The 14,672-nt window shown below is 28.3% G+C and overlaps 1 protein-coding gene across 7 annotated transcripts in view; it reads right to left on the reverse strand.

Annotated features, from left to right (window-relative positions):
• The window catches only part of LOC100206152 (uncharacterized), a 184,509-nt gene that overhangs the window by 98,232 nt on the left and 71,605 nt on the right, over nucleotides 1–14,672 (reverse strand). For all 7 annotated transcript variants that reach the window (XM_065802267.1, XM_065802268.1, XM_065802273.1 and 4 more), the window contains 2 exons: nucleotides 6,506–6,772; nucleotides 1,027–1,163 (listed from right to left, as the gene is read on the reverse strand). In XM_065802267.1, the coding sequence (XP_065658339.1) occupies nucleotides 1,027–1,163; nucleotides 6,506–6,772 (404 nt within the window). The remainder of the gene's footprint in view (nucleotides 1–1,026; nucleotides 1,164–6,505; nucleotides 6,773–14,672) is intronic.

Here is a 14,672-nt window from a genome sequence, read left to right on the forward strand (position 1 = left end):
AACGTTAACTTAACATCAGTACTAAACCAAATTAAAAAAATAATAATTGTAAATAAATAAATATATATATTGTATAAAAATAGTTGAAATTTTGTAAACAGAAAAAAATGACAAAATTTTTTTTTTTTAAATCCATGTAATCAATTCAAAATGAATTCAATAAGCATTTACTCTATCAAAAATATAATAATAAACCTTTGGCTTTGAACTTATTGTTTTAATAAAAACTTTAATTAAAATAATTATTATTTTTGTTACTAATAGTTATTCATATCTTATTATTATATCTTGGTTATAGAACCATTAACCTTGCATTAACTCTGACAAAAGATAACTGACTATTGCAAACAGATTGCTGAAAACCTGGATCTCAGTTGTTGGACAAATGGGAAAAATCTTTATTAATTTAAAACGAACCAATGTGGTTTAAAACAAGGGTGAATTGTTCTTTTATTAAAGGATCCAAACATTTACAATCCTGGTGATTATAAAAAATGCAAAACTAAATGTTGGTGGAATGTTTATTGAACCATGAGTATGGTTTTTTCACAATGAAGCTGTTTTAACCAGTTTGCTTTGCAGCCTTGTAGTAGGATAAAAAAAACTTTTGGAATGGACTAGATTCTTTAAATAAGGGTTCAGACAAAGATGACAGATGTTAAGAAGAGTGTTTATACCACTTCACAACCAAACGTTGTTCCAGATTGACTGTTCCAAGGTATATTTGATTCACAGATTTAGGAAAATTATTTTAGAGATAAAATGAATGAGGTCAAACTCCTCTTATTAAAATGAATGAGGTCAAACTCCTTTTAATAACACTCCAAAAACAATAACTACACTATAAACTAACAAAAAACAAAAAAAAAAGGTACAAAGTGAGTACAATAACTTTTAGTCCATAATGTAGATGGTTAAAAAAAGAATTGATTGACTTTTTTCTTTATTGCCTAATAATTGTATTATTTAAGATTTCTTTCCTTTTAATTAAATATTCTATTAAATAAAGTTATTTTAAAAAATTACCTGAACTTCTAATGGTATCATTGGAAAAGGATCAGATTGAACACCATAACTATCACGTGCAATTACACGTAAAGAACAACTACTACTTTCTTTTTTACTTGGAGGTAGTTTAAACTTACTGCTTGTAACATTTGAAACTAAAAAATCATTTGAAAAATAATAAACCAAAATAATGGCATATTGAAATGTAAGCAAAATAACAAAAATATTGACTTTGTTTATACCCGCAGGATTTAATTTATTAATTTTTTTAATCATTTCATTTTATTTAGATCACACATTTCTATATACATATAATTATAAAATAGCATGTTTAATTGTTTATTATACATGCATTAAAAAAAAACAACCTAACAATAACCTATAATGACAAGATCATTAAAATTTTATGACTTAGAAGTTTATATTACTCATATGGCTCATAAATAGGTATAATTAAATAAGACTTAACTTTATTAGTCATTTGAAAAAATGAACTAAAAAGTAAAAAATAAACTATTTCACAGGACCCAAGGACTGAAAATGTTGGAGAACTAAGTACAACTCGTTCCTATTGGCGCCCAACATTTTCAGTCATTAATTTTAATGGATATCTCAGGTTGTGTACGTACACAAAGTCCTTGGGTCCCATGAAATAGTATATTATTTTACTTTTTAGTCCATTTTTTAAAATGTTGTTTTTAAAAAGTATAATTTTTTTTTTTTTTAATATTTTTATACATTTTTTATTTTTTAAATTTTAGTCCATTTTTAAATTGTTGTTTTTAAAAAGTTTTTTGTTATATATATTTTTTATTACTCAACAGCAATTCTATTTATTTACACGAAAACTAAAACATTAAAAGTTTGTTGTTTGATTACTTTTCTTGATGATTTCTTTTATTAATTACCGCTGACCTTAGACATATGACGTGTTTTATGGTTCTTGTTTTTTTGGTCATTTTTTTGGAAAAAAATGCAGAGTCCCGTTTTTTTGGTTTTTTTGGGAAATATCAAAAAATTCATTGTTTAAGCTACTAAACTTAACTTTAATGGAAATATCTTCGTTCATATTTTAATTTCTGATTTAAAATAGGACAATAAGTACTGAAACTTATTGTCCTATTTTAAATCAGAAATTAAAATATGAACAAAGATATTTCCTGAAATATCTTTGTTCATATTTTATCTTTATTGGTTTTTCATGTATATTGACACAATAAACATTGTTTATTTACATTTATTATATTTAATCAGATTTAACAATTAATGAATGAGGCTTAGCGGAATGAAAATGCAAAAAAGTGAGAATGAGTTTTAGTTGATGGAACTAAAAATGATAACTCTTTTGAGAGAAAGAGATGCAACTTTACAACAATGGGGAAGAAGCTCAAGCTTAGCAGATAGAGCAGTTCCAACTATGTTTAAAATGCGATTTTGGACCTTTTTTAGAAGAAAAAGAGCATCATTAGAAGAACCAGCCCAAATATGACAACAGCATTCCATACAGGGACAAACAAGAGATTTGTAGAGTTAGAGAATGGAATCAAGGGTAAGAAAATGAAAATCATGAAAAAAAGATGCTAATTTAGCAATTGATTGTTTACATGAAAGGTCAGTAGTAAACGATAATCCAAGAAGATGTAAAAAAGAGGACTCGGCGAGAGGGTTGCTATTTATTAATATAGGAATGTTGACAGCATTGTGGTAGTTGTTTGCAGTAAATAACTGAGTTTTGTTGGAGTTAAAATTTATAATCCAAAATGAGTGAGCCCCAATCTGTTACAGAAGTGAGATCAGATTCAAAATTGGCTGCCTGTTCTAAGCGATTAAAAAGAGAAGACTTTTTGTCAAGGTAGGAGTAAAAACTTGAGTCATCAGCAAAAAGAGCTACTTTAGATCTAGGATTGTCAAGAAGATCAATAATGTAGATAAGAAACAAAACAGGACCAAGAATAGAACCTTGAGGTACCCGAGAAGTTACTGGAAATAAATAAGTAGGCCTTTGAGGATGATTTTCATAAATCGGTTAGAAAGAAATGATTTGATAATCCAAGATACACAATTTGAAACAAGCTCATGAGGAAGACCATCATGCCAAACTTTGTTAAAAGCTTTTATATATATATATATATATATATATATATATATATATATATATATATATATATATATATATATATATATATATATATATATATATATATATATATATATATGCATATGTATATACATACCCCCTTTTAGATAAAAAATCAAAACTCAATTAAAAAGGTCAACTTATTACTCAAATGAAAGGAAATTTTATATAAATCTATAAAAAAAATTTTAAACAATTAACGATAAAAAAACTATTATAGATTATTGATTATATTGATATATTATATTACTATTATACCAAGAAACTTATAGAAACTCATGTTTTTTAATTTAAAATAAATTTTAATAAAAAGTTTTTCTGCAGTAGAATCTAAAAATAGATTAACACAAAAGATGTTCTTCTTGTTGGTAATCAGTTATGATTAGGCTCTCAATACAGGGGGCAGAAATAAAACCTCAGTCACCCATTTATTTAAACCTCTGAACCAAATTAGCAAAATGGAAAAAGTTAAACGATCCTTTTGCCATACGACTATGTCTAAAAACTGAACTTGAAAAACAAAGCATGTTAAAGAATTTTGCAAGTGTTTTGATATAGTACTATATGAAAATATCTAGGTAAATAAATCATGTAACTAGAAAAAAAATGCAGATAAAAAATAAATCACAAATAAATTACAAATCATCAGATGAAGGTGGTCTGGAAAACTCCGTAAATAATAATAATTCAAAATTTTTAAATTGTCTTTAAAATTAAGTTCAGTATAAGGCTTTTTTCAAGTTCAGTACATTTTTTTTTTTTTTAAACATCTTCGCTTCCAACAAGGCTGCAAGCAGCCACTAATTAAAGTTGGAAGTTACTGAAAGAGAAAAGACGAAGATCGTAGAGCAAGATAACGATTGACGGACGACTTAAAGGATTGCAAATTATATGAATCAGGAAAGCAAGATGAAGGAAGCCAATTCCAAAGAACTGAAGTTCGAGGAAAAAAACAAGATAAATAAGCTTTTTTGGAGCACTTAGGAACAGTCACAGAAAAAGGATGAGACTTAATTGAATGACGAGTAACACGAGAATGAATTTTAGTAGATGGCACAAGAGACACTAGCTCTTTAGAGCAGTGCCCATTATAGTATTTGTAGAAAAGAGAAAGAGAAGCAACATTACGACGATGTGATAATGGTTGGAGGTTGGCTGCAAGAGTAGGTCCAACTATGTTTACAATGCGTTTTTGCACCTTGTCTAAAAGAGATAGGGCATCATTTGAAGAACCGTCCCAGATATGGCAACAGTATTCCATACAAGGCCCGATTTGAGATTTATAGAGATAGAGAATAGAATCCGAAGTAAGAAAGTGACAAGCTTGATAAAGAGATGCAACCTTAGCAGATGCTAATTTTGCAACGGATTTGATATATGGTTTCCAAGAAAGATTGGAAGTAAGAGTTAATCCTAGAAGATGAAGAGGAAATGACTCATCGAGTACATAACCAATCATAAATATAGGAAGATCTAAATTATTGCGTTAACGATTGGCTGAAAAAATTGAGTTTTATCTGAATTAAAGTTCACCAGCCATGCTGTAGCAGAAGTGAGATCCTTTTTAAGCTCAAACGCTCCCCCCAAGTAATCAGAGAGTGTTGGTTTCTTATCACGACAAGAATAAATGGTAGTATCATCAGCAAACAATGCCACCTTAGATGTGAGAATATCTGAAAGATCGTTAATGTAAATTAAAAAGAGCATAGGGCCAAAGATAGAACCTTGAGGAACCCCTGAAGTTACAGAATAAGAAGAAGAGTGCTGTCCATCGAGGACAACTTTATATTACGATTGGAAATGAAGGATTCAATAATCTTAAAGATGTTGCCAGATACACCATAAGAAGAAAGCTTATGGAGAAGATCAGCATGCCAAACTTTATCAAAAGCTTTTGAAATGTCAACAATAAAACCTATCAGTTATTACTGTTAGCAAATTAGCAGTAGAACAAGAAGATCAAAATCCATATTGATGGTCAGAAAGTTATTAGATTCAAGATGAGAAATTAAGTGTTTGTTAATTAGAGATTCAAAAACCTTGCTTATGATAGGAAGAAGACTAATAGGACGGTAGTTAGACAAATCAAATCCCTCTCCAGAAAACAAGACTCTGATAAGCACTTGTTGAATAGTTTTGAGAGTATAGACGACAGCTCTGGAGAACACTTCTGCAATACAATAACAGGTATGTTATCTGGGCCACAAAAGGAGCAATAATTAAATTTTCACTCACAAAAAGGTCTTTAAAAGGAGCAATAATTATATTGAGCTTTGAAGCATTTTTGATGCTTTGAGACATTTGATGCTGCTAAAGATGAAAGGCATGTTTTTTCTTTAGCATTCGAATTAATGAAAACATTATCTCTTTCAAAAAACCCATATAACATTTCTATGATGAAATCAGTGTCAAAAATTGTATCCAGGTAACCCAAAACTATGTCTGATGAAAATTCTTTGTTGACCTGTGTTATTAGGTATTAATCAAAAATACCTGCTGATATTGATCCTCGTTTTGTAATATAAGCAACTTTAAAAAATTAAAATTTTTAATCTTTCATCTCAATAACTTTACATATTCTTCGTTGAACACAATTTTTTTTTAAACTACTAATTTATTTGTTATTAAAATTATTACGAAAATAAAATAACATTTAATTTAGTTTAAAAATAATTTATGCTAACTTTTTAAATAATTAATAACAACTTATTTAAAAATAATTTATGTGTTTAAAAAAATTGTTAATTCAAAATATATTTAAAAAAAATTAAACTCAAAACTATCAAATATTAAAATTAAACAGATCAAATCAAATTAATCAAAATTAACCAAGAATAAAAATAAAAAATAAAAAAATACAAAACAAAAAAATAATTAAATTTCAACTGTTTGATTCTCATAACATTTAACATTAATATTGAAAATATAAATACAGAAATTCTCAGACAACTTGCTGAAATAATTACAGTAAGAAATTTTTTAAACTAAAAATAAATAAGATTGATAAAAAATGTTAGAAAACCATTTTTAAATGAAGAAGCGTGCATAATCTGAATCTAAAATACTAAAGAATAAATGAAATCAAATAAAGTTTGCAAATTTACCCCAAGCGCACATGCTTTTTTTGAGATTATACTTTTAAAACATTTGTTAACAGCAGAAAACTAAACTAATTCCTTTAAGAATTTGATGCAACAATTTGAAAATGAATAATTTGATCCTTGTAAAAATTTAAAAAACAACCTTGTAATGATTTGTACAAAAAACCTTGCAACAATTTTTTTCACTTTTTCCAGATATTTTTTCCATAATTTTTTAGCTCTATAAGTTCCTTAAAAAAATAAGATATTCATATCTAACCTGTTGTTGCTGTAGTTAAAAAAGCCCATGAATCATTGCAATTATATTGAAAACCATAAGAAAGTGGATAATGTTCATCTTCAACTCCTTCACAATATAGGACAAAATCTGATTTAGCTACAGAGCCATTATTTGGATACACACTACAAGTTGCCTTTGATACATCTGGAGGACTGTTAACATCTTTTATTTCTGCTGCAGCTCCTGATGCACCAAATAAAATCCCTTTTGAACATGATGCGTTAACACGAAACTTGTATCGATAAGCTGGAAATATTTTTTAAAATAATAATGTAAGTATTTATCATCATCATCATCATCATCATCATCATCATCATCATCATCATCATCATCATCATCATCATCATCATCATCATCATCATCATCATCATCATCATCATCATCATCATCATCATCATCATCATCATCATCATCATCATCATTATCATCATCATCATTATCATCATCATCATCATCATCATCATCATTATAATCATCATCATTATCATCATCATAAGAAAAAAATAAAATGTTGGAGGTGAGGTTTAAGGATCTCTCTCTAAATTTTAAAATTTCAATAACTGAAAATCAAAACAAGAAAAAGCTGATTTCTTGATTAGTTTACATCTTATTAGTTGATTAGTTAGCAGATTAAAGTAGCAGATTAAAGAAGCAGATTAAAGTAGCAGATTAAAGTAGCAGAATAAAGTAGCAGATTAAAGTAGCAGACTAAAGTAGCAGATTAAAGTAGCAGATTAAAGTTAGCAGACTTAAGTAGCAGATTAAAGTAGCAGATTAAAGTTAGCAGATTAAAGTTAGCAGATTAAAGTTAGCAGATTAAAGTTAGCAGATTAAAGTTAGCAGATTAAAGTTAGCAGATTAAATAAGATTTTGAATAATCTTGACTTAAATTAAAATTAATCTTGAAACAAATCAATATTTTGTGTTTAAAATATTCATTTCTCTATTATTATGTACTTCTGTTACTAAACATGTGTGAACTATTATTTACTTATGGTAGTATAAAGTGCTCCCTCAAGATCTTCAATAAAAATCACAAAAGATTATCGGATTTGGTACGAAATGGAAAACTTTAAAAGTTAATTTGACAAAGGTAAATATTTGAAATAATTTAACTCAAATAGCATTTTTAGATTTTATCAAAATAGTATGAAAAGCCTTTTGCGAAGTAAAAACATTGATTTAATATAATACAACTTTTTACAAATGTATAAAGTAATTAAGTATTAAATGTAAATGAATGAAATTTTTAACAAATATTTTAGTAGCTATTATAAACTATTTTTAAATTTTACTTTAATTCTTTTTTATAATTTAATACTTTGTATTCACTTTTTCGATCATTCATATATGTGAAAGAGTAATATATTTTTCAGGGGAATAGAGCACTTTTACTTATATAATTTTCTCAAAGTATTCTAAAGACTCTTGGACCCACTACCCCTATAAATTTTTAGGAGTCACTCCCCCTATTGACTCTAGGAGTCACTCCCCCTGATTGACTCTAAGAGTAACTCCCCCTGATTTACTCTAGGAGACACTCCCCCTATAAGACTCTAGGAGTCACTCCCCATATAACATTTTTAAGCTAAATTATGTCTCAAACTAGTTAAATTTGGTAACATGATAAAACATATAATATGATAATATATCTGTATCAAAGATAATGTATGCAGTGTAAAGCATATTATAGATAAATATTTATTATTATCAAGCTATCTATCATGTTTTATTTTATTTCTAATGTAAAATATTTTTGTCTTAATCAGTAACTTTGTCACAAAAAAAGTAAAGTTTTAACTCGCAAAGTAACATAAGTTTATTATTTAACCTGATGATAATTATTATGCTTCTCCTGCTTCTTTTTTTATGTTACATTTCATCTCATCTGGTTACTCTTTTAAAAACTATTCAGCTTTTAAATATGATCTTTAAAACTATGAAAATATAACTTTGCAAAACTTGTAAATGATTTTCATTTTTGGCTAATTGCAGCTGTTATTAATTCTAATTCTTTACTTTCATTTCCAGTTTGTTATCTACCATTTTGAATGGATCCTTCTGCAAAAAGATAACTTTTTGTTATCTTTTTGCAGAATGCAAAATAAAATTTTATTTAAAAAAATTTGAACAAGAATACTTTTGTGCACAGTGTGAAAGTGAGAGAAATTAATGAGAAATTAACTATTGTATTTCTTTATTGTTCGTTAGTCAATTCTTTACTTATAAGCTTATTTCTTGACTGGCATTAATAAATTTCATATGAAATTTTATGAAAATATTTTATATTAATATGAGAGCATTAACTAGAATTTAGCTTAAAAAAATCGAAAAGTAATTTTTTCCACATCCTCGTTCTGATCTACTCTGGTGCTATATGGTACTAGTAAAAGAGTTGTTTTTTATTAATCTACTCTGGTGCATATGGTACTAGTAAATGAGTTGTTTTTTATTAATCTACTCTGGTGCATATGGTACTAGTAAAAGATTTTTATTGAAAAAATCTTTACAAAAAATAACTCTTTTACTTTTAGAAATATTTTATATGAAAAAATGTTTCTTTACACATTAGAAACACCTGATACAAAAAGGTTACGAAGTCTAAAGCTTTTTTTTGGACAAGTTGTTAACAAGGCCAACAATAGCAAGTGCAAGGCTACATGTTATAAGGACAAGATCATAAGTTTTAAGATCAGGGACTTTATATTTTTTCCTTATAATTAACGAAGACAAAAGATTAAAAACACTGCCAGAGTTGTTATATAGAAAAAATACAAATTTTTTTTTGTTTTTTATAACATTTTAAGATGATTTATAAAGTATTAAATGTTATAAAGAAATGCAAATTATTTGTATTATAAAAGTAAAAGGTTATTAACTACATCGATTAGTGTCACAAAACAGTATTGCTCACAAGTGTCACAAAACAGTATTGCTCGCAAATGTTTCAAAATATTTGTCTCAATCGGTTACTTTGCTATGGAAAAAAAAGAAAAGATTATAAGTTTTTTTAGTTCTTATAAACCCACAAGTAAAAATGTATACAAAATGTCAACGATGACATTTTGTTTAATATAGTGATAACATATAAAAATTTGTTTTAATAAATTATGTTAATACTTTTTGTTTTTAATATATTAGATTATTCTGTTTTTAGCTTTGTTCTAATACATTTAATTTTCTTATGTATTCTTACTTTAAAACAATATTTATAATTATAAATTTAGCAATTTTTAAGTTTGAATATAGAAGAACTTTGAGAAGGAATTTTACCAGAAAGGATTGTAAACGGTGCCAATTTATCTTTTATAAGTAAACAAGTAAAAATAAGTTCTTATACTTCACTATTTTTTGATGTAATTAGTATATTCCTAATCTCCAAGGGTCTCAGTACCCTAGGTGTTTCAAAATATGAGAGCTTTAAACCAAAGATAAGCAGTTACAACTTCTATTACCCTATCAGGTTGATTCCTAAAAATTTCCAACTGTAAAAGAATACAATTGGGGACATCCTCAGATTTTTATATTTTACTTTTGTATTAAAAAATTAAAATTGCAAACAGAAACAAAAAATACATGGAAAATAGAGACAAATAACTATAGATTTTCTATATTGAAAAAAATTTTTTTTTTTTAAACATCTTCGCTTCCAACAAGGCTGCAAGCAACCACTAATTAGAGTTGGAAGTTACTGGAAGAGAAAAAATGAAGATTGTAGAGCAAAATAATAATTGAAAGATGACTTCAAGGATTGCAAATTATATGAATCAGGAAAGCAAAATGAAAGAAGCGAATTCCAAACAACTGATGTTCAAGGAAAAAAACTAGACAAATAAGAGCTTTTAAAGCACTTAGGAACAAAAAGGATGAGACTATATTGAATGGCAAGTAATACGAGAATGAATTTTAGTAGATGTCACAAGATACACTAAATCTTTACAGCAGTGCCCATTATAGTATTAATACAAAAGAGAAAGAGAAGCAACATTACGACAATGTGATAATGGTTGGAGGTTGCAACCAAGAGCAGGTCCAACAATGTTTACAATGCATTTTTGCACCTTGTCTAAAATAAAAAGAGCATCATTAGAAGATCTGTCCCAGATATAGCAACAGTATTCCATACAAGGAGATTTGAGATTTATAGAGATAGAGAATAGAATCCGGAGTAAGAAAGTGTCGAGCTCAATAAAGAGATGCAACCTTAGCAGATGCTAATTTTGCAACAGATTTGATAGGATTTGTTTCCAAGAAAGATCGAAAGTAAGAGTTAATCCTAGAAGTTGAAGGGTAGATGACTCATCGAGTACATTACCGTTCATAAATATAGGAAGATCTAAATTATTGCTGCAAAAAATTGAGTTTTATTAGTATTAAAGTTCACCAGCCACTGTAAGCCCCATGCTATAGCAGAAGTGAAATCCTTTTAAAGCTCAAATGCCCTTGAAGAGAGTGTTGGCTTCTTATCATGACAAGAATAAATGGTAGCATCATCAGCAAACAATGCAACCATAGATGTGAGAATATCTGGAAGATCGTTAATGTAAATTAAAAAGAGTATAGGGCCAAGAATTGAACCTTAAGTCTAATTTTTATGATGAAATACGAGATTTCATGACCTGAAAATAGCGGGCTTTGGCGTTAGACAAAACCTTTTTACAATGGTTTCTAGCAGTAATAAACAGACGTCTGTTTTCTGGAGAATTGTTTTGCTGATAGATATGGAAGTAATGGTTTCGATTGGCAATTGCAGCAGCACAATGTGATGAAAACCATGGAGAAGAGTGAGGCTTGGCCTGAAATCATCAAGAGGGAATAAAAAATTCCTTGCCAACCTGAATCCACAAAGTTATGTAAGAAGCACATTTGTAAACAGGAAGACGAAAAGTTTCTACCCAAGAAATTAAAAGCACCTTATGGTGAATGTGGAGAAACTGAGCACTGACTAGGTAAATAATTCAGGTTGTCTCGAAAGCGAGTTGGAAAGTTGACTGTTTGAGTAAGGGATTGAGAAAAGCAAAAGCTGTGACCTTTAATGCCTGCAGAGTCACTGACACTTTAGCCAAGCCATTCAGTGTGATGAGCATTAAAGTCACCAACAAGAACAATATTGGCTGATGGATAAAGAGAGAGGGCTTGGTCAATATGATCAGAAATAATATCAAAAAGAGTGCAGTCTTGAGATGAAGGAGAGCGATATAGAACAAAGAGAAAGGCGATTGAGTGTAGATAGTAATAGAGTGAAGTGGTGCTAAAGGAAAGCACATAAAAGAATAGCCAGTAAACCTCCGACAAATTTTCTGACAAATTTTTTGTTTTCCGACAAATGGGTGAATTTTTACAAATGTAAATGCCCAGACCAAGCATGTGACTATTAAAGGAAGATAACTATCAACACTAAAATCACAAGACAGCTGAACTCAAACTAGTCTCACAAAGAGCAAGTAGGTCTGGTGAACTTTGCAAGAGATAAGACTCAACTATTATGAATATTAGTGAATGATAGGTTTAGAGAACTTGGTGATGATGATGGTATTTTGTGTTTTATAGTTTTTGACTTTATTCATTTTTAAATTTGTTAAAGAACTTGACTCACAGACTTGAGCATAGATAGTACTCAGTGCACTGTTTAATAGCCCAAGCAATTGCCTCATTACAATAAAAAATCCTAAGCCGTAACAAAGGGCTCCAAATGTGGCCTTGGCAATGCACACCAAAAGTACAAACAGGGACACTATCCATGCGCAACATTGCACTGTTAATACTTTGATATTTTTCAGCTGTTGATGGAATCAGCTTCTCTGAACTACCACAGAGTTTGGGAAACCTGGCTACCAGCCAGCCTCAGAACCATAAAACTGAGTTCTAGAGCTGTACCCTAATTAGGAGATAATAGAATGAGTTGCCTAGTCATAAAAACAGAGGCACGAGCAAAACCCATGCATTGAGTCAAGAAGATCAAGTATTCAACATCCTAAACTGGAAACAATGTATTAAAAATACATCTGCGCCAGCCTAATAGATGAAGAAGGGGTGCAAGGCTGGTCAACAAATAGAATCTATTTACCCCTTAAGTTTTTGCCTAGAAGGCCTTCTACAAGACAATAGCCGGGTGCATTTAACATCTGCATGAAGATGAGTATTTTTATCGAGACACCATCTCTTGCAGTTTTGTTGATTTTAGTTGTTTCTTGAGTTTGACCATCTGATATTAGCTATGCTGTTATTTTGTGATTTATGACTGCCCTTTGTTAAACCTATCTTTACTCTTGGTGAGTTTTTTTTTCATCAAGTTACTAATAAGAACTGCATACATAATTTTTAGGCTATCAGTTGAAGCTACTTTTCATGAAGTTAAATACCAATAAGAACTGCCTACATAATTTTAAGGCTATAAGTTAAAGCTATTATTCTGTGCAACAGCTACGACTTATTTGCTTAATTTAGAAGAATGGCACCAAAAGTAATATCATTTATGTATAAGAAAGTTTTAAATAAATTAAAAAATTTGTAGCAATATTACAAATCGTACCACTTGTGGGTGAAACCCAAAATTTATAGAAGAAAACTATTTTATTTTTATTTTTGTCAACTCTTGGTTATTAAAAAATAGTATGCATTTTTTTTTAATCTAGAAATTATCGTTTTTTAGCTTTTTTCTTAATCTAGAAATTATCGTTTTTTAGCTTTTTTTTTAATCTAGAAATTATCGTTTTTTAGCTTTTTTTTTAATCTAGAAACTATCGTTTTTTAGCTTTTTTTTTAATCTAGAAATTATCGTTTTTTAGCTTTTTTTTTAATCTAGAAATTATTGTTTTTTAGCTTTTTTTTTAATCTAGAAATTATCATTTTTTAGCTTTTTTTTTAATCTAGAAATTATGGTTTTTAAGCAAAAAAAGTTTTATATTGTGCTCTTTTACTTTTGTTATGTTCATTCACTTTTGTCATGGTTCTTTTCCATCCAATGACTTCTACTTATGTGACTTCTACTGTTCCCCATTTTTCTTTTAGTAGCTCAGAAAAAATTTTAAAAACTTCTAAAAATCATTTTTAACTATGCTTATAATTTGAATGTAACTTATAATTTGAATGTAAAAATTTGGTATCAAAACATTTAAATAAAATGATATTAAATTCTAATCCTACTTTTACACTTAATTTTACACAAGAATACACATTTCCAAAACCTAAATTTTCTCTTAGTCAAAATGACCCTGCACTCTAATGCGCCTAAGTACCATATCTACTACAATCTTATTGTATGTGAATATCCAATATATAATATATATATACAAAATCCTATAATGTTAATTTAATATATATATATATATATATATATATATATATATATATATTATATATATATATATATATATATATATATATATATATATATATATATATATACAGCTGGTTCCTGATAACTTGAACCTCCAAGGGACCAAGATAAATAATTCAACTTAGCAAATGCTTGACTAAAGCAAATTCCTGTTAAGTCAAACATTAGCTAATATGAGGTATTAGTTTGATTTAATGCGATTTTTCTTTATTTAATGCTAAAGTATAAACATTAATTTTACACCATTATACTATAAAAGTGTAATGTTTCAGAGAAATAAGTAATGTATTGTATTCACGCTTAAAAGACAACAATTCAAAAAAGTTTAGCACAATTACCTTCCTAAAGTTTAGCAACACAATAAACACAACTACCTTATTAATCTATAATAAAATTGTGTCTAAAAGATAGCAAGCTGTTATAAGAAAATTCAATAAAACTATAAGATAATTGCTTTTTAACAGTTTTTATTATGAAATATGCTGAGAGGGAGCAAAAAAAGAGTTTGACTTAACAAAGTTCACGTTATTAGAGGTTCAACAACTACAGAATTGTAATCGATTAGACAATTTAAATAAAACATTTCAAGTTAACTGTGTTTGACTTATTGGGAATTAACTATATATATATATATATATATATATATATAGCACTCGCTTTATAAGTGAGAGGTTCAGAGTTCGATTCCCACCACGTCCCTGGTAGTACTGCGCTCAACTTGTTTCTCTGCTAATTTGTTTCAAATTAGCAGATAAATAACAATTTATTTTGTCAAAATAACTTTCAGTTAAACAAGATACAACTTAA

The sequence above is a fragment of the Hydra vulgaris genome, chromosome 08, assembly GCF_038396675.1.
Source record: "Hydra vulgaris chromosome 08, alternate assembly HydraT2T_AEP".
Lineage (NCBI taxonomy): Eukaryota > Metazoa > Cnidaria > Hydrozoa > Anthoathecata > Hydridae > Hydra > Hydra vulgaris.